The 26,627-nt window shown below is 38.2% G+C and overlaps 1 protein-coding gene and 1 non-coding gene across 5 annotated transcripts in view; one reads left to right on the top strand and one right to left on the bottom strand.

The window, feature by feature from the left end:
• Positions 1-6,913: 6,913 nt before the first annotated feature.
• On the top strand, positions 6,914-6,985 carry TRNAQ-UUG (transfer RNA glutamine (anticodon UUG)). Its single transcript has one exon. It is a non-coding gene; the product is annotated as a tRNA-Gln (tRNA).
• Positions 6,986-8,020: 1,035 nt separating this feature from the next.
• Positions 8,021-26,627, bottom strand: part of LOC149008657 (Nucleoporin autopeptidase) — a 40,661-nt gene continuing 22,054 nt past the window's right edge. For 3 of the 4 annotated variants that reach the window (XM_089165356.1, XM_089165357.1, XM_089165354.1), the window contains exons 9-13: positions 26,484-26,622; positions 26,151-26,267; positions 25,819-25,996; positions 13,459-13,518; positions 8,021-8,991 (exon numbers count right to left, since the gene is read on the bottom strand). In XM_089165356.1, coding sequence (XP_089021482.1) covers positions 8,306-8,991; positions 13,459-13,518; positions 25,819-25,996; positions 26,151-26,267; positions 26,484-26,622 — 1,180 coding nt within the window. In that variant the 3' untranslated portion in view covers positions 8,021-8,305. The remainder of the gene's footprint in view (positions 8,992-13,458; positions 13,519-25,818; positions 25,997-26,150; positions 26,268-26,483; positions 26,623-26,627) is intronic. The other variant, XM_089165358.1, reaches the window with a different exon arrangement.

Raw genomic sequence — 26,627 nt, 5'->3', positions numbered from 1 at the left:
CAAAAAAATTATAAAGTAAGTGATACGGTCAAAACTTGACAGCCCATGTCGCAGTCAGTGGCTATGACTAGACCGCCACGGTTGGTGATAGATGAGAGAGATACGTACCTTTACTCAAACAAAACAAAACCAAACAAAAACCAATTCATTATTATGAGTCATGCGAGGGGCCGGGGGAGGTGATCACCCGATTCACGGATCCACATTCTCTGTAATTCATTTTCCTGTAATTTTCTTATAAGATTGTGCTATGTGGCATTTAAATAATCCGATGGTTACCCAATTTAAATTAAATTTTTGAATTTTATTTAATTCCACCCATAAATTTGAATTTTATTTAGACTCTAGTTTGTTGGGGGACTGCTGGATTATTTACATGCCACATGGCACAATCCTACGAGGGAATTGGAAGGAAAAGAATTACAGAGGATGTGAATCCGGTGACGATCAGGTTGCAATATTGCTCAAACTCAGAGCCTCGGAGGGACGATCCTGATTCGATTGACCGCCAGCGTCTGTCCATCCAAGCAAGCATGCATATGTTGCTTTCCATTGGATAATGGATAATGGGTAGTGTTATGGATATTTTATAATAGACCTATTTGGGTTGACCAAAGAAGAACCGGACCAATCAAACCTTGGTCGGACCATGAATAAAACAAAAGCACTAAGTAATGTATACAATTTGAATCATATCCAACCTCCTTAAAGATAGGATAAGGATTCCAATCAAGTCGGGTTACTATTAGAATCCAGATCGGACTCCACAACTACAATCCAAGTAATACTATCTTGGTGGATAAGATTCCTCTCCTCAGGAAGCTAGCAAGAATGACAAAGTTCTATTCGAACTTCATTACTGCACAATTAAAATAACATCTCCTAAGATCTATAAATACCCACTATTCATCATTATCAGGTATGCACTCTTGAGTTATTGAATACATTAAGAGATTAAACATACTTCCTTCATTCGTCTGAACTAACTTGTTCGTCGGAGACAAAACTCGACCACACCGGTCGAGCACGTTTTTTGCAAGTTCGAGTGTTCAACCAGGAGGGACCGAATTCTGCATCAACAAGTAGGTAATGACTAATGAGTATTGCCTTATTGTATACATATAAAAGGAAGCCTTTGGATGCATGATTCATCATCACCATCATCTTGTGATGATTTTTTTTATGCATGTGCTAGGGCAAGCCAGAACAAAACCAGATTTTTATTTGCAGTAGCAGCTGCTAGCTGCTGATCGCGCCACGTAAGCAAAATATGATCAAAAAGTTGAGAATCAAATGGCGAAATATACTTGTAAATATTAATTTTTATTTTTACACTTTAAGGGTTTAAAGTTTACTAATTTACAAAATGAGGTCCCTCAAATGGACCAAGCTAGTGTCATTATCTTCAGGAGCTTGCCATTCAAATTGCATTGCTTCTTGCCACTCCAATATAATACAAGCTTGAGAACAACGAGCTAGCTCAGTTGTGGCGAAGATGGAATTAACAAAGCGAAGATGAGCGGGTATTGCAGGTGGTGTTGGAGAAGAGAAAGGGAAAGTGTCTTCATGGAAGACAACATCCCTCAGAATGAAAGTAAGGTTAGTATTGAGGTCTAAGAGTTTATAACCTTCGTAACTAGGGGGATATGTTAGAATACTAATAAAATATTCTACATAAGATGAGCATCATTGATTGTGTTACATTCTGATTTGGTTTCCTTATTGGTCTGATATGGGTAATATATAGTTAATAAAACTCTTATATGGACTAATAGGGACCGTTAGATCTTGATGATCTAGACAATCTAATGAGTTTACCTATATAAAGAATGCTAGGTCCCTCATCTAAACTTTAATGCATCTCATTATTCTATGCACATAAAGTGTTTGTTCATTGAGACTATTCCATTGAACCAGTGAATAAGGAGAAGTCTAGAAGAGAAGATCTAGTATCAAATTGATCATATAATCAACTTTCAATTTATTATTCGTGGGAGACTAAAGAAAAGATTCCATTATGTTCCATCTTCAATGGATCCTACATAAGGTATGTTTTTCCTCATATTGTATTATTATTATCTTATGGTGTTTTTATCAATTAATGTGATCCTGGTTAGATTTAATCTTACATGTGGTATCAATTGATTAAAAACCCATAATGATGTTGATTGATGAATTTAAGGCTTCAAAATCGAACCTATGAATTTTGTGAATTTTCTCTCCTCGGTTTCTATCGAATTTGTACTGTTTTGGCCCTATAACTTTTTTTTCTATGTTGAATCTTAGAAATTCGAGACTACCACTGCATAGAGCTCAAAAAAATGAAGAAATCGATATATTATGGGCTACCATCAGTCATCAGATACTGGATGCACTGTCACGCGTTGCTGGAATCCAAGAGGTCAATTTAATTTTTTTTAATACTAATTTAAATTTAAAAAACTGACGTGGCAGTTTGAACGGTCAACGGGTCAAACCGACCCTACCCATTACTTGAATCTGAGACCCACCAGGTCATCTGATTGACCAGTCAACGTTTGACTAGAAATGGTTCAGTTCGGTCAATCCCTATTGGTTTGGTTCAATTGACCGAATGTAGTTTCTGGTTTGCTTTTGGACAGTTCTAATTACTAGTTGAACCGATTTAGATATTAAAAAAGAAATTTCCAGAATACTATATACATAGTTTTTTTAATTTCTTGTCAAACCGTATGGGATTTTGAAGTGTTCTCTTGAGGTTTGATGTTTTAAATGCGATGAAACTATTTTCAGGACCAAATTTCACCCCTATAGATTTGAAAGATGATATGCATGTTTTAGTTGAGTCAATAATGAAAAATAAAAATTGGAATGTTATATATTTAAATTTTATTAATTTACGGCCAAACCATAAGGAATTTTGAAGTGTGCTCTTGGTTTTGTGCTTTAGACCCTTCTGGACGCAATGAAACCTTTTCATGACCAAATTCCACCTCTATATATGTGAAATCTGATATGACATGATTATATTGTTTTTGTACATTCATCGTTGAACGAATTTTTAACATGTTTCTTCTATTTTGCCGTATGATTTTGTATTGTGAGCATGCTTTATATGATATATGCAATTTTAAGATATATATCATGCATGCTTTATAAAAATTTTGATTACCTTTTGATAATCCTAAAGCCTTTTTCTAACAATATATTAGCATGTGCTGTAATTTTATCGACAATCTAGCCCCTTGTCATTCAGTTTAAAATTACTACTGATATCATATTGTGGGTAATACAAAGTATATCCCAACATAAGAGAGTTGCATGGACTTGATTGTGGGTGACTGCCAAAGTGACACTCATGGTTAGGTTTATAAAATATCAATCATATAAGGTAATAGGATGTCTCCTGGTGTTAATGCGTCTTTATATATCAAAAGGTAATAATTGCGTATTGGCATTAAGAGAGTGACATATCTAACATATGGTTGGAAGTTGACTGATTCAATAAATTTATACACCTAAATGTGGTAGATTTTCGAAGATTAAAATGATCTCATGACCGTTGATATATGAAAGCGTATCACAACTGTATGTCATGAATTTTGCCCAAAAATGTTTTCATGATGATATATGTGTGTTCTTTCTAGTAATGCACTTATAAGTTACATATTAATCACATTATGATAATAAATTAAAGGTGTATTACAACTGTATGTCATGAATTCTGTCTAAGTGTGTTTTTATAATGATATATGTGTACTATTTCTAGTATTGTACTTATAAGTTACATATTAATGTGCTAACAAAGTGAGTGAGTATCACAACTGTATATCATGAATTCTACCCAAAAATGTTTACATGATGATATATGTGTGCTCTTTTTAACGGTGTACTTATAAGTTATTTAATGTGCTAATAAAGTATGCATTGTTTGATGTTAGTCATATTTTCTGTCAACAACAATCTAATTGTTATTGATTCTTATAAGTCAAATTTTAAGAAATTGTAGAGGATAAGCTGTGTACTATGGAATTAGTAGATGACCATACATTATTAGTTACTAAGAAACCGATGTTTTTATCAATCTATGCGATCCTAATTAGATTTAATCCTAAGACAGCTAGGGAGGCTCTACGAGAGAAATTTATCAGGGACCGAGACAAGGTGGCTGCATAGCAAAGGCATTTGAAAGCAGGAAAGTGCACATAAGATGGGATTTTGTGCCACAAGTATTCAAAAGGTGTCCTGTTGGAGAGGAGGGTGTAGGGAAATGATTGAGTAGGTAAACTGCAGTAAGAATATAGTGGTATTTGAGATTGAAAGAACAGTGCACAAGCGACATTAACGATGTATTGGTGTTTTCTGTCAACGATAGAATTTTGTTCAGGACGATCGACATAGGAATGATAGTGTATAATGCCTTCATTTGTGAAGAATTCTTCAAATTGATGTTTAGGTGCATTATCTGAACAGATTGATTTTATGAGCTTACCAAATTGTGTCTATATGAGAGTATGAAAATTGAGAATGATGTTGGAGACATCTTACTTAATTTTGAGGAGATAACCATCTCACCATCTCCTCCAAGTGTAGCGAGTGCTACCATCTACTATGATGAGAAAATATCCATAACCCTCAATCCATCTACACTGATTTGGACAGGTGATTGTATGAATCAAATGGTAATTAATCCCCGTTGCTTGGCAAGTGGACATACATCACGAGGAATATTCGAATGAAAACAGCATCAACATTTAAGAATGGTTTCAAAATTTGCAATCGGCTAAGAGAAGGGTGTCCCAAACGATGATGCCACCCACATATTGGCTATTTTCCTTGGACATTATTACAAACAAGTTTTGTGCAAGATAAAAGTGGTAGGCTGGCTCTCCGAGCCCAACATGTATAACTTCCCAGTTCTCTTACCCATCCCAATTATGTGGCCCGTGATAGGATCCTGAAGAAGACTCAGAAGTGAATTAGCATGTAAGTTCTATTGAAGAGAAAGAGCACCAATGGAGAGAAGATTGAAATGAAAACTTGTTACAAAAAGCACATCTTGAAGAATCAGGGTACCTGTGAGGACAACAGTCTCTGTATGTACCAAGTTGGGCAAAAAAACTAGAGAATTAGAAAGGGGTTGTGAATTACTATATAAACTGAAATCACAGCACACATGGTGCGTTGCGACGATATCAAGTAAAAATAGAGAGAAAGAAATTGAAGAATATTGAGGAGAAGAGTAAAGAGAAACCATACCAGAAGGCTATGAAACTGAAGCAACAAAGGATAAATTTTGTCCATCAGGTTGTCCAAGCTGTGATTACGACTTCAGAAGATCAATCAATTTGTGATATTGGATGGCAGAGTGGCACTGAAGCTCAGCACTTAAAGAAAGAAGGATTGGTTGCTTGGGTGGGGGCTTTATCAACTATCTTAGCTTGTCAATGGTGGGTTAGTTGAGCCGTTAAAAGTCTAGACTCCTATGGGGAGGTGTTGGGTTCGCACCCATCTGGTGGCACCTATATTAGTAACATCCCCTCCCCTAATACAAACTTGCCCACTAAAAAAAAATTATCTTAGCTTGGGCCAGATTACGCATCTTGTTGCGTGGCTGAAACGCAGGTGGGTATCCATGTATTTTGTAGCCTCTGTCCATGACGTGCCCTTGCATCTTGTAGCCTCTTGGGTTTGGCTTAACTCTTAAGCTGCTGCTACAGGTGCTGGAGTCTGCAATGGCTAGGTGTTTTGCGGAATAGGCAGAAGACCATGGGTGATGGTTCGTTGCCTCTCTCCTCTTGCACAACAAATGCAAAAAATTTCATCATAGTTCGAAATGGATCCATCATCAAGATTTTTGCTCAAATGTTCGCAAACGAATCATTCAGACCCATAAAAGAACTGCATAGCATACTCATGCTCTTGATGGTCGGTCCAGATTTTCATTCCACCACAGTGATAGTTTGAAGCAGGCTGAAACTCGCGCAACTCATCGCAGAGAATCTTGAGTCGAATGTAGTATGAATTCACATCCATCTCTCCTTGATGTAATGCTCATAGCTAGGTTTTGCTTTGAAGAAATCGGTCATGAATGTAAATCCAAACATCCACAGAAATGGTTATGTATAATAAGCTATCTGCTATTTCCTTGGATACTGAATTCAAAATCCATGAGATTACCATACTATTTAGGAAATCGGTCATGAATGTAAATCCAAACATCCACAGAAATGGTTATGTATAATAAGCTATCTGCTATTTCCTTGGATACTGAATTCAAAATACATGAGATTACCATACTATTTACACTATTCCAACTTGGATAGAGAAGATCATTGATCTCTAGTCTTGAAATGCTTCCATCAACAAACTGGAATTTGTTCTTCGCTTTTAGAGCTATCTGCATATAACGACTCCGAGAGTTGTAGTTTGGCCCTGTGAACAAATGAATCACAAGACCAGTCCCGGGTGATCAGCATTATAATTTTGATCTTAATTGAGTTCTAATTCTGACCATTGCCACGCTGTCAGAATCTTAGATAGGAATTATAGGGAATTGTAGAGGATGTGAACCCCATCGTTATATAGGCAAATAACTATTAAGTAACTTATCATCCACTTATTTAGTCAAATAAATGTAAACCACAATCATTTCTGTGTGTATCTTTTATTGGTGGAATATTTGAGTATTAAGCATCGACAAGAATGCATATACGTAAGTATATGGGAAAATTATTTTTTGAACGCTTACACAATATTTTATTGAAAATTTTCTACTTTAATTGGGTTGGGAAGTGGTAGTAATAAGAATACAGTACTAAGCATCGTCTAGAATGCAGTAATTAATGTGTACTGCTCGACTGATTCAGTGGCCAAGATGAATGTTTAATGGTCAATGAAATAATTAAGCTTAAGCTGAAATGCAACATGTACAGGTTCTATGGTGTAGTGGTTAGCACTCTGGACTTTGAATCCAGCGACCTGGGTTCGACTCCCGGTAGGACCTTTCTTATTTTTAATTTTTCACTCGAGGGGGGCGGGGCGGGGGTGTTATGGAACCGGTGGGAATCTCCTGTTTTAAGCCATCATGGCAAGGGAAAACACTAACGTAATCTTTGGGTGTTCCAGGTCATCTTGTGCGTGATGGTCAAGTCAGCATGATAAGCTATGCATAACTGCATATGCAAACTTGCTTTACTTCTCCACCTTTCATCTTGCATGTTTGATTGGAATAGTCAAGTCATCGTGAGAAGTGCGAGTGCCTAATATTTGGGACTCCTGACTCATTTTGTGTTTTAGTTTTAGCCGTCAATGATAAGCTACGAAAACTCGTCTACTCTATCAGTGTTTAAGAACCAGAGAGAACGTCAACTGGTATGTATTGCCAAGCCATCACGACACATGCAAACAAATACAGATTTAAGGTATTATTAATACGTGGTCCAACTTATCACCATTTCACTTGAAAGAAAAGAAGGAAAAAAACCGTTTTACACTTACCATATCCGAAAATATCCTACAAAACCAGCAAAAAACACGCCAGCTTTATGGTCACAATTCTCATACGCCCTTTCGATTCTTTTTCAAGTGATGGCATATTCAATTAAAAGATGACTTTAATACCAAAGTTGTTAGTAATACTTTTTTCAAAGATCTAAAATAGAAAAAAACAAATCAAAAACCACTAAATAGTCGTAAAACTGACAATATGTACTAAGATATTTTTTGGGAATACAATGAAGGTAAATGCAAAAATTTATTTTTAACGAAAAATAACTTGAATTAAACCACGAAAAATTCAAGATGAAAATTACCACTTCTTTTTCTGGTATAAACTGGCCTCCTCGCTTCTTTTCTTTTTCTTCTTTCTTTTTTTTTTTTTTTTTTTTTTTTTTTTTTTTTCCTCGTTTTTTTTTCCTTCGCTTACAGGCTGGCTTGTACGCTAATAAGCATTACAACCAGACAGCACAAGGCAGAATTAACAATCTTCGCAACCACCTGACCACCGCCCCCCACCCTCCACCCATCCTCAATAAGATAAAGCTTTCTTATATCAATTATCAAAGCGAGAGACAAATCGAAAAAACGTGGACAAATAACCCACCGTCAGAAACAAAATCCAGTAACAAACAAGGGGACCAAAACAAAGAACATTGCAAAAACACACAAACATGTGACATAAGGGAGGCGCCATGCACAGGTCTGTGCAAACCATTAGCTACTACTAATATACAGAGACAACATCACTCGGGAGAAGGAAATGCACTCCCCCAACACCACATGCACGAACCACCCATATTACACCTGTCAGAAATTCAGCAACACATCAGTCTGAATCACAATCATCTTCATCTCGGAGCTTGTACCGACTGAAATGGCTGACCCTAAATTTCCATTCCCCTTCAATTGGGTCATAGGATACAAACTCAGCACCTTGGTCTTGTGCCTTCTTCTTAAGCATCTCTTTGTATTTCTCAACTTTTGCTCCATCTGTATACTGCTGCCCCGTCTTCTTGTCAAAGCATTTGATGTTGAGCAGAGTTACCTCAGCAGGTTTATTAAGCCCTTGTCCTATCGGGGGCTTCTTAGTTTCATCCATGTACACGATCACCTCCCGGTGGTTAAATTGAACAAGGGACTCGAGGTCTAGGCGCCTCACATCAGTCTCCCCTATGAACTTGATACAACCAAAGCCATGTCGTCCAACCACAAAATCCTTTACTCGGCGGCAGAAACCTGGCTCAGCCCTTTCCTTGGCAGCTAGCTCTTGGATTCGAGGCTCTGTGTAGTAGTCAGAATGCCGAAGCTTAGGCATCAGTGCCTCAATGTCAGCTCCATGCTCATACACAATTGCAGCTTCTCCAGCCCTGTGCCCAGTGAGAGTAATGTACGAGTCTCCCTTTTGTGTGGAATTCTCATCGTGTACCCCATTTTCCCTCAGATTAATTCTGGTAGGAATCCTCTCCCTGTCAGCACCTCCTTCAGCAGGACCAACTGCACCATTTCCAGTGTCTAAAGATATATAAGCATCAACGTAGCATCAATTTGACCAAAATCCAAGGATTAAGTATAGGCAGAGAACTGTAAACATGTAATCTGTCAATAGGTACAACAGAAGTAGGAGTATATCAATACATGCATATGCATGTAAGAAATAATTGAGCAGAGAAACTATATAAAACTCACATCTAATACAACCTATGAAGAGTGGATGCATGAAAATTTAACCCTCGATATTTGGTTGTAGAACAGTTGAGAATCCAGCCACTGCCACCAATGACATGTCCCAAACTGCTGCTAACTTCGTTAGCAAAGAAAAGAAAGCTTCTCCCAAAAGTAGAATATTTCTCGAAGGTATGTGCTCTAACCTCGACCTAAAGTCGTTTAAGGAGATAAACTCATTAATCTAGAGCAACTCAAGATTCGCAGGTCAAGTTTCAGGTTTCCAAATTCATGGCCGGTCAGTATATTGACCGTCAGCCACTAAGAGTCAGCTATTTGCTGGGGATAAAGCCAATAAAGTTTATACTAACTATTTAATTCTTGCCCATAAGTTGTTAAAAATGAGGATGACCCATTGAGAATAAAGGCAAAGAAAACTAATTGGTCGACGTGATTTTTGTGAATGCGCAAATGTTTAGCGCTTTTAAAGTAGGGGTCACATACCCAAAAATCTACAGATTCACGTTTTTAGTGTAAAAGGATGAATCTCTAGATTTCATGAATCCTAGGATTTTCACAACCAAACGGGTATAAATCTCGCATTCATGAATCCAGAGATTTCAAATCTTTGGATTCATGTAACCAAACAGGCCCTACAAGAATTTGAGATTGATGAAGATCCAATTGCAACACAATATCTGAGTAATAATCCATATGAAAGATGAATGTCTTTATGTCATCAGAATGAATTTAACTGAAAAGTTGCATGTAAATCAGATAGACCCTATTCCACCATAAAATTAAAAAATTGTCCCATTCCTCCACACACACCTTTCTCTAATAGGTGGTACATATAAGATATTTCTGCTAAATACCCACACAATCAATACACAGCACCATAGAAAAAAAATTCGAGGAAAACTCAAGTTTCAACTAGGTGAAAATGGGAAACATAGTGGGAAACTGGGAAATTTCGAAGAAACTTAGGACTTTTTGTGCAAGTTTCGACAGATTTTAGGGAGTATTTTAGGGTGGGACTCTGCATTAAAGTATAAAGAACACATTGGCTGTATTTTGCTAAAAAAATCAATGTAGATATGACATTTAATGTACATAACATCAATGTAGAGTTGTCCGAGAAGTACACTATATACTTAACTACTTAAGTACATAACATTCAATATATAATTTATAACTTCAAAACATCAAATACAAAGTAACTGACAATAAAAAGAAAGTACAACTCAATGCCAAGATGAGTGCCTCGATGGATCCATCCTGTGAGCCAAGTAGTACTATGCATGTAATATCCTCTCCTCCAATGCCTAAGATAACTAGTCTAACAAAATACACAATTTGGATAGGGAAGTCTATGGAGGGGATATTTGGGGAAACATGAAAGAAACAAAAAAATTGAAAATATGGGAAAGCTACGAAACTTGTAGGAAAAAGATTAAGGTTTGCACGAAATTTGAGAATTTTTTCTCTCATAAACTATTTGGTCTAGTTGAGTTGAACCAGGTTTCAACAAGTTTTGAGGTTTCGACAAGTTTTGACGGTTTCAATAGAAACTTGGGGGTTTTTTTCTATCCCCTAGTTTTTCGTTTCAAGGTTCCCAAAATGGGAAATTTCGCAAGTTTCAACGAAATTTTGTTCTATGCACAGCACAGAAGCATGCAGCTAAATTTTTCCAAACTTCGCATCCTCCTTTTATCTTTTCAATTGCGCCTTCCAAATAAGGAATTGAACCCCACACCAGTTCAAAGTCTGATTTGGATCTCAAAACTATGATCAGTACCGATTACCTACCAAGGAGCATTCTGGTGGCAACACATTTGAGTTCCCCTGTACTGTGTACATCTTTGTTTTATGTATGATTAATGTCTGAAATTCTTCCTCGGTTTGCTATGTGATAGGGACCCTAGAGGGTAGCCACGTGGAGGGGAGAGAGAGGATTAAGGGTATGGGAGGGGATTATAAATAGAGGAGAAAGGGAGAGGAAAGGGGGAATGTGATGTGAGTGATGTTTGGGCAGCCGTAGGCTGAGGGGCACCATGAGGTGTTGGGGTGACTGGCACCATTAAAACCAGCATTATCTTGTTAATTCTTTTGTTTTGTCATTGAATTTCATAGAGGTATTGAAGGTCCTTATCAAATGGATAAAGCATAGGTGCCTCATTTAGGGCACATTTTTTCAAAGGTAGGGATTCCTCCTTTGGAGGATAATGAGAAGCTGCCTGCCCCTCAGCCTACGGCTGCATCACTCGCATCAAAATTCCCTTTCCTCTCCCTTTCCCCTCTATTTATAATCCCCTCCCCATACCCTTAACCCTCTCTATACTCCACGTGGCTACCCTCTAGGGTCCAATCACTATGATGCAGATCTAGCACCAAAGAAGACTTTTTGTTGGAACTAACGGTTGATATGTGCATGGGTTGGGCCTTTATAGGTTAGGTGACCATGACCCTTGAAATTGGCCAACTTAAAAGAGCTTGGACACAGTTTATGAGTTTCAGCACAAAAACTCCATATCCGGTTTATTAATTTGTTCAATTTAAGTGAGGACAGTAGATTCTTTTTCTATTTAATTTATGTAATTAGAGTAGGAGTTTTAGTTGACCTAGAAGTCCTTTAAACGAAGGTATGCTGGTAGTTACTATTTGTTTTAGAATCCCTCAAAAGATGGTGGGCTGGTAGCTAGGATTATGTAGGAAATTATCTTAGTTAGTTTAGGACTCTTTTATATCTATTTTCAGTCCAAACAGGACCCTCTATTGTACCACTGCTAGCCATTTTATAGATACCGGAAGAATAAAGCAGATAGAGAAAAATCAATCAAAAGAATTCTGACTTAGAGCAAATCATGGGATTTGTTTGTGAGATTAGAAGCTGGTCAGGGACCACCTTTTCCTCCTGAGGTCTGCTAGGGAGCCTCTCCATTGACAGCCAAGCAAGTCTGGGACTTAGGCAGGAATCAACCTGATGCACTCAAATAGGGCTGTCGCTTCCAAGCTCTCTAGGGTTAAACTCGTATTCCTGGCCTAAACCTATATACAGGTTGCTTCTAGAAGGGATTCCCCAATTGCTTCTGAAGTAGTGACCTCCAATCCCCTTGGTTAAGTGAACTGGGATTGGTTTTGTTATTGGGATGGTGGTGGCTAAGTTTGGTGTGATGGATCTTTGAATGAGATGGGGGAGGTCACAAGATACGAGGTGGTGAAACATGAATTGCAGTTAGATTTTATTGCCCAAAATAATAATTTCAAACTTTCAATGGATTTGGTTGGGTCGATTGGAAGATATAGGTTTCTTGAATTTGGAGGGAAATAGGGTGATTAAAAAAAAAGAATGCGCAGATCTGGGAATTAGGCTGTCTGTTTGGGCTGAGACTAGGATCAAAGGTAGCCTGTATGGAGGGGGACTAATGGTTATAATACAGGCCAAAAAAGATGCCTAGGTAAGGGGTTCTAGCAGAATTAGGGTTTCGGTGGGAGGGGGAGAGAGTTCAAACCAAATTCTAGAGTTTAAAACAGGGAACTAAAGCTGTTAAGGATGGGGAATGAGGGCTTTCCAGTAGTGCCTGTTTAGGACCTTGAAGGAGCCCTGCTGAAGCTGAAATTCACTTAAAGATGGAGGTTGAAGGATGTCCCATACAGCCACTGTCAAGAGTCTAAGCCGGACTTTACTCAGAACCTTTATAGGGTTTGAATCTTCAAACTTATTGCCAGAACCAGAACTCTTACTACTAGGATCCTCAGACTAATTGACAGAACCAGAACTCTTACTACTAGGATCCTCAAACTAATTGACAGAACCAATAAAACACACCACAGTGCTCAAAGGGCTTATCATTCAAATTCAAATCTTATCTCTCACCATTGAGTGGAGCGTTTTGTTTGTACATGATATATTGGAGTCCTAATCTGATTCGAACTCCAAGTTGGACCCTAACTTGAATTGGAAACTAACTCAAAATAAAAACTTAGGCTATGATACTTAAAGCTAAAATAAGAACACTAAAGGACTATTCTGCCCTTATAGCTTAACTAAGGCAGAATTTGCATTAATTCAAGCAATTAATTAAACTATTTTCGAACTTATCCTAAGAAACAAAGAAGTAGGAAACAAATATTCCTGTGAGAATCAACCAACAATACTGCTGAAAAATGACAGCAACATAAAGATGGTACTAGCAACTAAGGAAACAATGAAATATTTTTGTATCCATCAACTCTTTCTGCCATGTACAGGGTTGACTATCACAGAAAGGGTAAAATTAATCATCATGAAATAAATTATAGACAAGGGCTGACTACCTTTATCATGAGTAACAGCACCATTCGAAGCAGGAGCTGCAACGTCCCCAGATACTTTACCTGAAAGAAGAGTATCAAGCCAGTAAAATTTATACATGTAGACACGTACAAAGCAAGTTGGACTACCATAATGACAATATTGTTATATTTTAGGGAACATTGATCATTATAAAAGACAGAATAAATGTCTGTATCTAACATTAATGTGGAATCCTTGAGGTATGCAGAGTCAACTCATAAATAAAAGATTTTAAAAGGAGAGGAGGATAAAAATTCAAAAGTAAGTGATGCGAAAGACAGGTCATGAGACACCCTTTTGGATTTGCTGACAAGCCTACTAAAAACCACGGTTCCTGAATCCAAGGCAACGCAAAGAACAAAAGAGATAGCTAGGGAAAATTGTACCTAGAATGAGAAGATGCAGACATGTATGAAGAGGATGGAAGAACAGTAGAAGAAGACAATGGTGAAGGCAGCAAAGAATGGAGGGGGAAGGGCACCACTGGCCAAGTATGCAACTCAGACCAACCCGCTAACAAATAACTCAAATCTTTTCAATTCAGTTCAACTCTAATCAGTCTTCTGGATTACAATGACTCAAATCTTTTCAATTCAGTTCGACTGCCATATGAAGAACACTCCCTTGAATAGAAATAGAAACCAAACTATTATGGAAACCAACTCAAAGAACAAGCTAAGCCATCTTAGAAAGAAATCCCTAAATAATCCACCCAACCAAATAAAATAAAATAAAGATTTTATATCAACTACCACACACTCCCATTGCATGTAAAACCAAAAAAATTGGTTTAGGACCAACCCTTCATCTGGGACATCCAAAATGGGTCATGTCATGTCTATATAGACAGGCTAAGGCAACTGCATTATGAATCATCTCAGAACAACCTTAGAAGGCAATACAGGACCGAACAGCAGAGAAACGAAGATGATCATTTATGAATTTCCACAGAGTGTCAGTCATGAGGGTTAATAGTCAACCCCACCAAGCCAGTCTCTGCTCAATGTCTTCCAAAAGGCAAGATGAGTAATCTTTACATGACGACCATAAGCATGAAACGATAGCAACTTTGCAAGCTAATACTGCTGCAATCAAGACTGCCCAAAAGACATAGGGGCAACCTATTTTGGAACATGGATAGAGTAGTATGGTCTATGGGCTTTGTGTAAGAGTTTAAGTAGTTAGGGTATTTTAGGAACTATCTATTGTCTGATTACCTTTTTATGTAATGTTACCTTTTAACCTTTTACCTCCTTAGTTCCTTTTCTTATTATTAGTGAAGTAATATAGTGTGTTGGAGTCAGTACTCTTACACAACATTCTACCATCTTCTCCTGTTATACTCTTCTGTTTTCTTAAACCTTTCTCCTTTTCCTTTTACATTTACTATTTTAGGGGTCCCAAGGATTCTTAGGTGAAATGTTCGAAGAAATATTGCAAGAAGGGTGAGTGCAGACCACGGAAACACCAAATGCCATATAGACCACCACAAGGAAATCCAGTCATTGAGAGATTTTCATCATAAGTTTTGTCCTTTTACCCTTTTTGTATTTTACCCGTCAATATTACAGATGAAAATTGTATGATTTACTTACTGGACTGCCATTACGAGTGTTCGAATTTACTTTTTCAGTAAAGAAGCAAGTACCTACAAACTTCATAACTTGTTAGTTCTGTAATGGTTATGGAATGCCTTGGTCTTTGTTGAGCTGATGCTACCCTGACATGGAGATTTCATCAATTTGGTACTTATTATTTCTTGTCCTCCTATTGCACTTTGTTATTGGATTGAGTATTATCTCCCCAATCTGATTGGGGTATTGTTAGTGAGGAAGGTTGTCGATGATGCAGGTCTATGATAGGGCTGCTAAGGTGGGCTGTAATGGAGGGAGAATTCAAAGAATTAGAAGAGAAGGAAAAGGAGGAAGAGAGAAATAGCATAAGAAACAGATGAAGCGAGAAGAGGGTGCCCACACTCACACACCATCCACTCAAGTTCTCACAAACATAACCCAATCCATTCTAGGCAATCTGAAAATTTTATTTTAATACAATTTATTTAAAGGTATAAAACACAAATGCTAGTTGAGATCAAAATCTAAAACAGAATCCTAACCGAAGTCTAAACACTCTCAGATAGGAATACTGAAACAAAGAAAAGACTAAAACTAAAACTGAAATAAAATACTTATTTCAGTCCAACAAGAGTTGGACCACGCCCATAGTTTTCAAGGCGTCGCCTAATTGTCGCCTCGGCGTCCGAGTGCCTTCGGAGAGCCTCAAATCGGCGTCGCCTTATTTTTAGGCAATAAGGTGACTGCTTGCTTTTTTTTCTTTTTTAAGTCACATGAAAGATGCCAAATTGAAGGCATATATTGACTTACTTATTAGATTCTGATTGTAAAGTATCTATTGTTTGAACCTATATGCATATTTATAATGACGCTACATGTGATCAAAATTAAAAAAGTAAAAACAAACAAAATCGAAAGAGAATAAGTTCTTGACTCAAGTCTCACACTCTCACTCTCACTCTACTCTAATCTTAATCTCTTTCTTTTTTCCTCTCTTCTTCTCTTCGATTCCCGCGACGACACTCCAGCAAGCAGTGGCCAGCGACAGACGACTTCTTCTCTTGGTTTCTTCGTGCGACTTTTTATTTAGGACCTCTTATGTGTGGTTTGTAGTATGTTGGATGACTTGAGGTAGGCTAATATTAGTTTTTTTTATTATATAAGATATGATAAATTTATAATGGATTAGAGTGAATGAGATATGTACACTAAAAATTTCACTTAAAACGCCTCAACCGCCTTAAAAGTGCCTTGAAAGGGCGCCTCATTGCCTCAACTAGCCTAAACCGCCTCGTATCGCCTCGTCGCCGTGACAACTATGACCACGCCCGATTGATTTGAACCAGGATCGAGGATTTGATCGATTGAAGAAAAGCCCTAGATCTTGGTCCACCCACAGGATTCTCTTCAAGTGAATCAGCAGCCAATTAGGGTTTAGAACACCCTACGGTTGAAGAAAATAGGCTGGTTAAGGGGTTCTATGGTTGGCAAAGTGGAAGGGTTAGATTTGGCTAGGGTTTGGAAGCTAGGGTTTTGAATTTCAATGTTGTTCCTTTGCTGCAATTTTATTTTCAGACTGAAATTCAAAGGCTAGGGTTTCAACAATAAGGTTTTTGAGAATCTAGGGTTTGTCAAGTTTGGATTGGAGCTAGGGTTAGGGTCGAGTTGTCAATGCATTTAGGGTTTGGATGAAGGGTTAAGGAGATTTAGGGTTTTGAAGTTCTAGGGTTTTCAGGTTCCTATGGAAGAAGAAGAATTGCAGAATGTTCCAAGGTTTAGAGGGGAAGAGGGACCGTCACTTAGAATTGATGGTAGGGTATGGAGAAGGTATTATAATTCCTAACAGGGTTAGATCTTGGGTAATTTTCTGGTTTTGAATTTTCTGAAAAATTCCTAAGCTGCCGCAAGCTAGGAGAAGGAAGAAGAAGAAAAAAGAAAGAAGAGGGGATTGGGATTGATTTGCAATGCAGAGAGGGGGCTGCCATTGTAGAATTAAGGTTAGGGGGATGGGGAAAGGCCTGTGGATGGGAGAAGAAGAAGACGGAGGAGGCTGAGGATGGGATGGACTACAGAAGTTACTTGGAGATGCAAGGATGCTACGATTTCTTCACAATTCTGCGGTGGTTCTTCAATTAATGGCTGCCACAAGCAAGAGAGAGGGAGAAAGCTTGGAAATTGCAGGAAATTAATAAACTCCAGAAGTCATAGACTTGCCTCATTGGGAACCCACAACTCCCACCAATTCCTACGGTCAATTATTTATTCAACATCATCAACTGTTTTGCTTACAAGCGGGGGGTTGTATTTATAGCCTTTATCTTGAAGGAATTCCTACTAGGACTCTTAAGTTAAGAAGCAAATCAAACTTGGACTCCTACTTGACTCATGACTCTTAACACCTCAAATTAGAAATTATATTTTAAGGAACACCTAAAAGAAGCTGCAGAATTAAAAGTCTCCTAACTTAAGAAGGAAACCAATTCAAGATGGGATTCCAACTAGACCTTTCCAAACGGGAATAGGGCCTTTATAACTAATCATAGACTGATTTAAACACAAAAATAAAAGTAGATACGGACTACTAACAGTACTCTACATCCAATAAGACCTATTAGGACCCCAAAAGAGAGGGCAAAGTGACCAATTTGCCCCTGACCAGATTTGACCTTCCTAGAGGGCCACAGGAAATTGGGCAGGCGTCATCCCTAGTTACATCAATTCTCCGCTTCTTAAAGGCATTCATCTCCTGATAAATGTGCCTATAATGCGATTCGGGATCGATTATCTGAAGATCTTCAGTGTGAACTCGCCCTCAAATCCTACAGTGATGTGGGGGGAGTAGCATGTGCACAGCAGCTTGTACCATTCTAAAGCAAAAGTCTAGTTTTCTCAAAGAACCAGGGGGGCATGATGAATTTGACATACTCAAGCTCAAAGTCAGTAGGCATGCCCCCAGGGTCTTTTTTTCACCACTTCTGCCAGCACTCATCTTGGCTATGCCCTCATGAACCTCTGTACTACCATCTCTAGCCTTATTTTTCTTCCTTCAGATACACATTATTTCTTCAAGAACATCATCAAGGACTTCAAAGGGAGGATTACCTTCTTCGCTTCCACTGCATTAGCTTTGTCTACTTTGATTTCTTCAAGGAGCTCCCCGATGGCATAGTGGGTGTCGCATGGAGCAAGGGCTATGGCAGATTAGACAGCTTTCAAGAAGCCATTCATTCCACTCAAGCTTTTAGAAGGCCTCCCATCCATGTATCTCCCCCAACCCACCCCATACCTTCTCCATTAACCACCCCTTTCTATTTTTCTTAAATTTTCGGACTTCCCAAGAAACCAAAAATTCAAGGTTACCTCTGCACCAATCTAGCTGTCAAATCTGTCTCCCCACTTCATGTGCATCATCCCCCCAACCCTAGTGACCTTAGAACCCAATTTGACGCCATTTTGACCATCCAATTCCAAGATGTAAATATTTTTCTGCTTTTTTCATACTTCCAAGCAACCCCCAAAACGTGAACCCTCATATCTTCCAATTTAACCATCTAAATCTAACCAACCTTGGGAGATCATATCACTATATCATTACCTACATTCTTCCACGTTTCAGCCCCATTCTGACACCTACTAGTCCCAGTTTCCCATCTCAAAGAATTTATCCCATATCTCCCATGTGATGGGCCAACTGGGTCAATGCTTAATACCCTAAGTATCATTTAAGAGCACATTACTTTTAACTATGGAGCCCCAACCTAAACCTTTTCCCCTAAAACCAAACCTATCCACTCCTATGAGTTGGTTCTGTTCCCCTCATTCAATTGAGGCTACATTCTACTCTTAAGTCTTATCTACTCTACTAAGGAAAAGGATAGAGCTGAGGATAGTTCATTTTCTTCAATTTTGACTAAAGGTAGTGCCTGTGTTACTTTTATTTCCCTTCACCTTGTTCTCCATGTCCCTCTGTTTCAAACTAACCTCTTATCCATGAGCCCCATAACCAAATCCTTGAATTATTGACTTACATTTTTGCCATCTCATTGTCTTTTTCAGGATTTGGCGATGAAGAAGATTGGCAGCAAATGTGAGGACAAGGGGATCTAACTTCTTGATTCAAGAACTTCACCCCACCTACTACCATAATTGTTTTCTTTTTTTTTTTTTTTTTTTTTTTTTGTAACAACGTAGTTGTTTTCTTCCATTCCTTCTCCCAATATATTTCAATGTTGACCATGTCTATTTGATAGGCATTGCTGTTCTTCTTTTTCCTTACCGTGACAAAAGATCCATCGCTCATTTTCACATTGTCCACACTAATGTTTTGGGGACCCTCTCCGACTACCACTTTGCCTAGCTATCACTACTTTGTCTCATTTGTCGATGATTATTGCCGCACTTTTTGGACTGCTCTAACAAACCAAAACAACAATGCCACTAATGCCTGTAGAACTTTTATTAGATGCCGTACTCCATCTGAAACTGGAAAGAAGATTGCTCAATCTGATAAAGGACAGTAAATATTCCGTGGCCTCCGAACCTTCTTTACTGACAGAGGCATTATCCATCAACTTGCATATGTTGGCACACTCCAATAAAATGCAGTAGCTGGAAGGAATAATTGCCTTCTGTTAGAGGTCAATCTGAATCTTCTATTTGGCAAGCATGTTGCAGAGACTATTGATCTTATGCCCTTCTTAGAACTTCCATTCTCATCAACCGTATGCCTACCCAACTTCTTGGTTCTATATCCCCCTTTGGAAACACGGTCTCCTCAAACTTCTGCTCTACCTTTCCAAGTCTTTTCCTCCCAATGCATTTGGGTGTGTTTGCTCTGTCCACGTCAATAAATCAGTTAGTGAGCTTCACCCCAAGACACTAAATGCATTTTCTAGGAAATTCTGCGATCAAACAGGGTATAAGTCTTACCCTCCCTTTTCTCGAGGCTAATTTCTCTCCCAAGATGCACCTTCATCAATTATATCCCTTTCTTTTCTGCTCATCAGCATCCTCTCCATGGGGAGAGAAATGGAAGCATATAGACTGCTGATGTCATCCCTTTTCAGTCTCCTTTGCCTCCATCAACTGCTGCAAACCTACTTGATATTGGGAAACAAAAGGAAGTGGACATTGTTGACACTGATATTCATTCAGGCCTCGATGCTAGCAATGAAAAATAAATGGTTGTATGTAGAAGAGATGAATCCACGAAGGGGAAAGTGAAAGAAGGCATACAAGAGTCCTCTTTGGACCCACATCATGAACTTCACCTACCTCAATCAGGTATCTTGCCTTCGTCTCAACTAGATCTCCCATTGCCATCCAAAGGGGAAAAGTGCTTGTACTAATACCATATACAAGTTTGTTTCCTATGATTCTCTCAATCATATAGGTCGTGCCTCGACAGCTGTCCCCTTCTGTTTCTATTTCCTCAAGTATCATTAAAGCTATGTCTGACCCAATAAGGCTCAAAAACCAAACAGTTTTATTATGAAGTGTACACTATGCAGAATGCCTGAAGCCTTCAGGGAAGCATTGTTTGAGATCACAGTCTTGACAGGGATCTCAGTCCCTCAAAAAAGCTAAGACCTAGAGAGATGTCAGCCAAGATCGGGTAAAGCCCCGGGGTCAACTCGATCCAACTCAAGGGCCCATCTCAGTGGGTATTAGGGCTCAGTTTTGGCTGAAATTTGGTAAAAGCCTATTTTAGCCCTTCTGCGTACACTGGTTGGCTTAGATTTATATGTGAGCTCCAATTTGACTCTAGCTTTGAAACTGATACACTGAAGGAGTGTACAAGAAGACTTGTAAAACATGAAACACGCAACCATCACCTGATATAAATGTAAATGAAAACATAAAGGTTTGAAGTCAAATAGTACATCCAACATGTTCAGTTGTTCACAATTTCACATTTGAATGTCAGTTTTTATGTCACATCATGAAAGCACAAGAGTAAAATCAATGACCAAGTAGCCTCCTCCAGATTTTGCTCCACCACCTCCACCAGTGAAGGAAATAGTTTTTTGGGGGGAAATGACGTTTAGGAAGAACACTCATGACTCACCATGCTTCACGATCGATTTAAGATCACTAGATCTTTGTTGTAGTTGAGCTAAACAGTTTGTTGATGCATCCTAGGTAGAGATCCGATCAACAATCCAGCAAAATATCCAAACAAAACACCAACACCAGCAAAAAGGGAAGGAGACTCAACACAAGGTTGAACCCAGATCTTGTCCAAGATGTTGTATTTTTCCAATATTGTATGAAATCTCATTAGGTCTCCACCAACCCCCCCCCCAACAAAAAAAAAGGACCTGAAATTATGATAAATCCAGCAATGATTAAAAAAAAAAGAGGACAATGAGTTTGATGATCATACTAAAGTGCACAAAATTGATAGTGAAGAAATAATTGATGATCCAATTCAGATTATGAAGATCCATGATAATATTCAATTAAAGAGATGTTGTTTCCTTGCAACCATCAAGAGATCCGGACACTTGAGTACAAGATGCACTGGAATGTCACCCCATCCAAACCGATATTTGCGGATGCTGATCAAGTGGTCTTGATCCTTTCGTTTTATAAAGTCATTGTCAAGTTTACCTCAATCCAGGAGAGTTGATATAGATTCATCACCAAATTGGACCTCTTTTCCTTATAGAAAGACTTGGATTGGATGATATATCCATTTGTCTTTTGATTCAACTAGCTAATTTGATGGGCCTAAGATATGGGCAGAAATTAGGAAAACGGGATTCATTTAATAAGTTTGGTTAGAGACCTATTCTGATCCTATCTTCTTTATTATGCACCTTCCTAGTCAGTTTGGGTTACCTAATTGGTCAGGAAAGGCTATTATTTCACCTTCATAGTTAGTTGGGTTACCTAATTGGTTAAGGATTGGAATATGCCTTCCCTTTTAGTATAGAAATCTATTTTGGAGTCTAACTTCTAATTTGAGTCCTAGTTTGGGATTGAAACTATGTCAGACAATGTGACTATAAATATAGATTTAATTGTCCACTTCAGCCATAAATTGATGAAATTGAATTTTGAGTTCTGTTTATTGCTACTGGTCAGGGTACAATGGCATAGCATGGCCATGTGATATATGATTTCTTCTCTTCGCATTTCCAAGAGCTTCTTCTCGAGTTCAAGTTGTTCTTCAAAAGATCTACAACAGTAAGGTGAGTAAACCCCAATGCCAATTCGTTTTATCTTCTAATTCCCAAACTTTATTTCCCTCTTTTTTCTAATTTCGTACTCCATAAAAGAACCCAAATTTCAAACTCAAATCTACAGCAATCTAACCCTTAAAGTTGCCTCAAACTTTAGGGATCATCCCTATATATAATTACCTACGTTTTCACAAAGTTCCATCCCTGTCGAACCACTATATCCTACGTTCCCCCTTTTTTTGGGTTGAACATATAACCTGTGTTCTTAGGCACCTCAAAACACTATCCCAAAATCCTAAACCCAAACCTTTTGAATTGTAATCCTAGAAGACTAGCTCCTAGTTGATCCTATCCAATCTAGGGCTGTATCATCAGCTGCTTTTCCTCCAAGTTTTATACCATTCTGCCCAGCCAAACACCAGAAACATCAAGATGTAATTCCAAACCCTAGAATTTCAAATTCCAACATTAAAGAATTCAACCATTGAAAGTCAACGGAACTTGGTGAGCAATTCCTAGGCATTAGAACCTAGGTTTGTTCCAAGTTGTAGCGCAAATTGAAAACCTTAAATCCTCAAATAACTCAATGAGTTCACCTTGAAACCCTTCCCCCCCCCCCCAACCCCCCAAAAGAGGAACTTTTTCCCCTTTCACAAAAACTAAACCAAACTTTCATCATTAGATTCCCAAATCAATTAAGACCAACCTAGCCAAAACCCCACCAGAAGCACAACCCTAAACCATAACCAAAGCATACTCATATCAACCCTTCCGTAGTCCCATTTGAGTTGGTTCTCTTAAAGGATCTTGGAAGAACTAGCCCTCCTTCATCTTGATGAAGGTTTAACACCGATTGGTCTTTGAAAGCAACCTAGGATTGATAGATAGGGGGTTCAGGTCTTCGTTTTTTGTGCTTATGAGGTCATGCACCTATTCTATGTGTCCATTAGTTTATGTTTAAGCCAAGTATGAAAATAGGTTATTTATCTGGTTCAAATTAAGTCAGGTCCATTTAGAGTGAAATGCATTAATTAAATAGATCTTCAAGGACCTGATACACATTAATCAAAGAGACCTTATCAGGAACCTAATACACATGAATTAAATAGACGGACCTGATACACATTAATTAATTAGACTTTATTAGGGACCAGGTACACATTAATTAATAGTCCTTATTAGGCTAGTACTCATTAGAGTTAAATCTCAATTTAGCTGTCTGTTTGAGTACAACTAGGAATACAATTGCAAGGCTATAAATAAGCTCCTGCACATGTAACAGTCCATAGTTCAGATTATTAATGAAGTTAGCTATTACAACCAATCTGTTAGTTGTTCTCACTTCTCAGAGAATAGCATGCTCCACAATGGTAAGGTATCTCCACCTGCTCAAGTGAGAGGGTCTCTAGTGAAGTCAAGCTAATATTCCTAAATAATTGTGGATTCAGCCTAGATTCTGATGAGTCCACCATGTCCACAGCACTAAACAAGGCCCCTACATCCATGTAAGTGGCAGCCAGCATATATCATCCCCCTTCCATCTCACCTTTTTTATGTTATTTTTCTAGAATTTTCGGATTCACAAATGTTGGTTGGCCTGTTTGGTTGGATGATTCCACAGATTTGAAATGGAATCGGATTTCAAATTCAAAGATTTCAAATCTATAGAGTCATCGTAACCTTGACAGAACAATGGAACTGCAGATTCACGTCTTTTTCTACTAGAGGTGGAATCGAGTGATTTCACCCAATTTCCCGGAATCCACAAAATCTAATTTTTAGGCAAAAACTTGAAATGAATCCATGGATGTTTTCCAACCAAACGGTTTTAAAAATCTGATTCATGAATCCATGGATTTGAAATCCATGGATTCATCCAACCAAACAGGCTCTAGACACCAAAATTTCCAAGTCAAATCTACGCCAATTTGACTTTTGGAATTGACTCACACACACAGCAATTTTTCCCGTCCACATCCTCCCGAGTTACAGCTCCATTCAAGTCCTCTAAACCCATTAACTATAGAAGACCTACTAAGATTCAAACTCCTACCCAATTTAGGATTCTCAAACCAGCCATCGAATTTAGCCAATTTTGATACATCTTCTATAAGACCTGCATCCCAATCCCTGAAAGTTTTAGTAAAATCCAACCATTAGAAACTCCCAAAAATGCCTCTGTGCAGCCTGATTCAAAATCTAGTTTTGAGTTGATTCACCGAAGATCTTGAAAGAACTGGTCCTCATTCAATTGAGGCTAGACCACCTCTGTGGCTACAGCAATATTTGCCAAAAGTAACGATTGAATCAGGTTGTTAAATCTAGAGTTATAAAGGATTCCCATTATGAATAGCACTAACCAGCAAAAAGGTAATTTTAGGAAACCAGCTGATCAGATTGTAACCAAAATCGAATTGTACTGTTAAAAGGGTATGAAGAAGATATGATACAGTCCAAATGGGGATGAGGGATGAAGATCTGATAGTAGGATTGCATTGGGCAACATCTCTGTAAAAAAACAATTTGATTATTTTCTACTAGAAGATTAGGAGGCAGAAAGTACAAATTTCAAATTTAACACACTATAGTTGCAAACCTTTAACCAAGTGCAGCTTCAATCCACAATAACTTCAAACACAGGCTGATTCCACAGCCAAAATAGGAGCTTGGAACACCAACAGATATCTTGGTCTTTAAACATCAAGGAACAAGCATCAACTTTAACTCGAAACACTAAGAAGCTAACACTTGCCCTTTCAACATCAAGGAACCATTACTTGAGCTCAGTAATCTGGACTTCAAAACCCAGAATACACTCTCTCACAGAGGAAGGCAGGCAGCTGCCAAGCTTGCGATTAGAAATTTTGATAATCAAATTTGTGTTCAATAATAGAACCTAATAGGGAAAAATAGCGAACTACTCTAAAACAGAAAGGCCTAATGTAATCCTTAACCTAATAGGTAACTCATATGAACTAAAATAAAGTCAAAATAATGTCCTAGATGTTCTATTAATTAGTCATGCATTATCACCATGCTAACTTAAATTGAACCACATACAACCAGTTTAATTGACCTAAACCAAAACAACTTAAAGTAAGCCAAGTACATAAGCTGTATATCATACTCAACTTGAATACCCATATTTTGGGCCCACCAATGGATTCGAAGGCCAAAAACGCATAGAAAAAATGCCAAGGTTATTTACTAAGAAACTAAGGCCATTTTGGTTATGAATGCATATCTCTCAATGTTTTTACTCAGCACACACACCCCCCCTCCAAGGGGTCCATTCCTAGAAGGTTCTGGTTATAATTGCGAATTTTGCTTCTACATTACTTTGAGAACCTTGAACACTGAAGAGAATTAAAAACATAAGTCAAACCTACCAGCAATTAATGATAAGACTTGCACTTCAAGGAACCAAATTGAATCTTCAAAAAATGCAGTTTCATTTCCTCTCAATTTACCAATTCTATAACCCACCCTTAATTTAATTCAATGAGCTAATCATACTTGTGCACCTGCAATATGTATCAAAAGATATCATTTTGGATGCAGACATGCAATAAATACTAACCATTTTCCTGAGCGTGATTAGAAGTATCCTTCAGCAAAGACAATTTGTCTGAACTAGCTTTTGAGAACCATTGTTCTGTGGGGCGAATAACCAGTGCCCTCGGGTTCTCCCTTGGGATGAAAAGAGCATCTGCTTTTGGGGTGCTAGGTGCTTCTTCATCATCACTAAAAAAGGGGACCTGCATGGGAATAAGGAGATTAATCATCTTCACAAGTTTAAAGGAACCTCTCAAAAGGGATGAAAAACTGTGTTAGTCCCAAGTCAGACCCTACAATTGTATACAAATATAAAAGACAACTTTCAGTGGTTTTTAGCAAAAGAATCATCCTCACCTTTGGACCATCATTTTTAGGATGATATTTCCTTACAGGTAACCTCATCCTTCTTTGAGATGAGTGTCGTGAAGTTAACAAGGAGGAAACTCTTACTGGAGCAGGCATGTCCATGACCTATATGTCAACAATGTCAGTTCTGTATTTAAGCACAAGTCATTAGAGATGAAACGACGCATGCATGTAGCTCTTCACTATTTCATAACAGAACACAAGGGAAGGTCTCTCTATACAAGTACACAGAGACCTCCAAAGAGTAAAACAAATGTCGATGATGCAACCAAAACAAGCTTATGTTATAAACAGACCAAGTTCAACCAAATAAAGCCTTACCGGCATACTAGAAATTCCATACTGAATTGACGACGCAGATCCAGTGCGACCGATTGACATCTGAGGCATTGCAGGAAGAGTTCCAAAAGGATTTGACACAGTAACTGGTTGCATGCCCATAGATCCTTGAGTGGCAGACCTGTG

The sequence above is a fragment of the Hakea prostrata genome, chromosome 8 (assembly GCF_041222555.1).
Source record: "Hakea prostrata isolate BN-2017 chromosome 8, UWA_Hpros_2, whole genome shotgun sequence".
In the NCBI taxonomy this organism is placed as follows: Eukaryota; Viridiplantae; Streptophyta; class Magnoliopsida; order Proteales; family Proteaceae; genus Hakea; species Hakea prostrata.
This window is presented reverse-complemented; position numbering and strand designations above follow the sequence as displayed.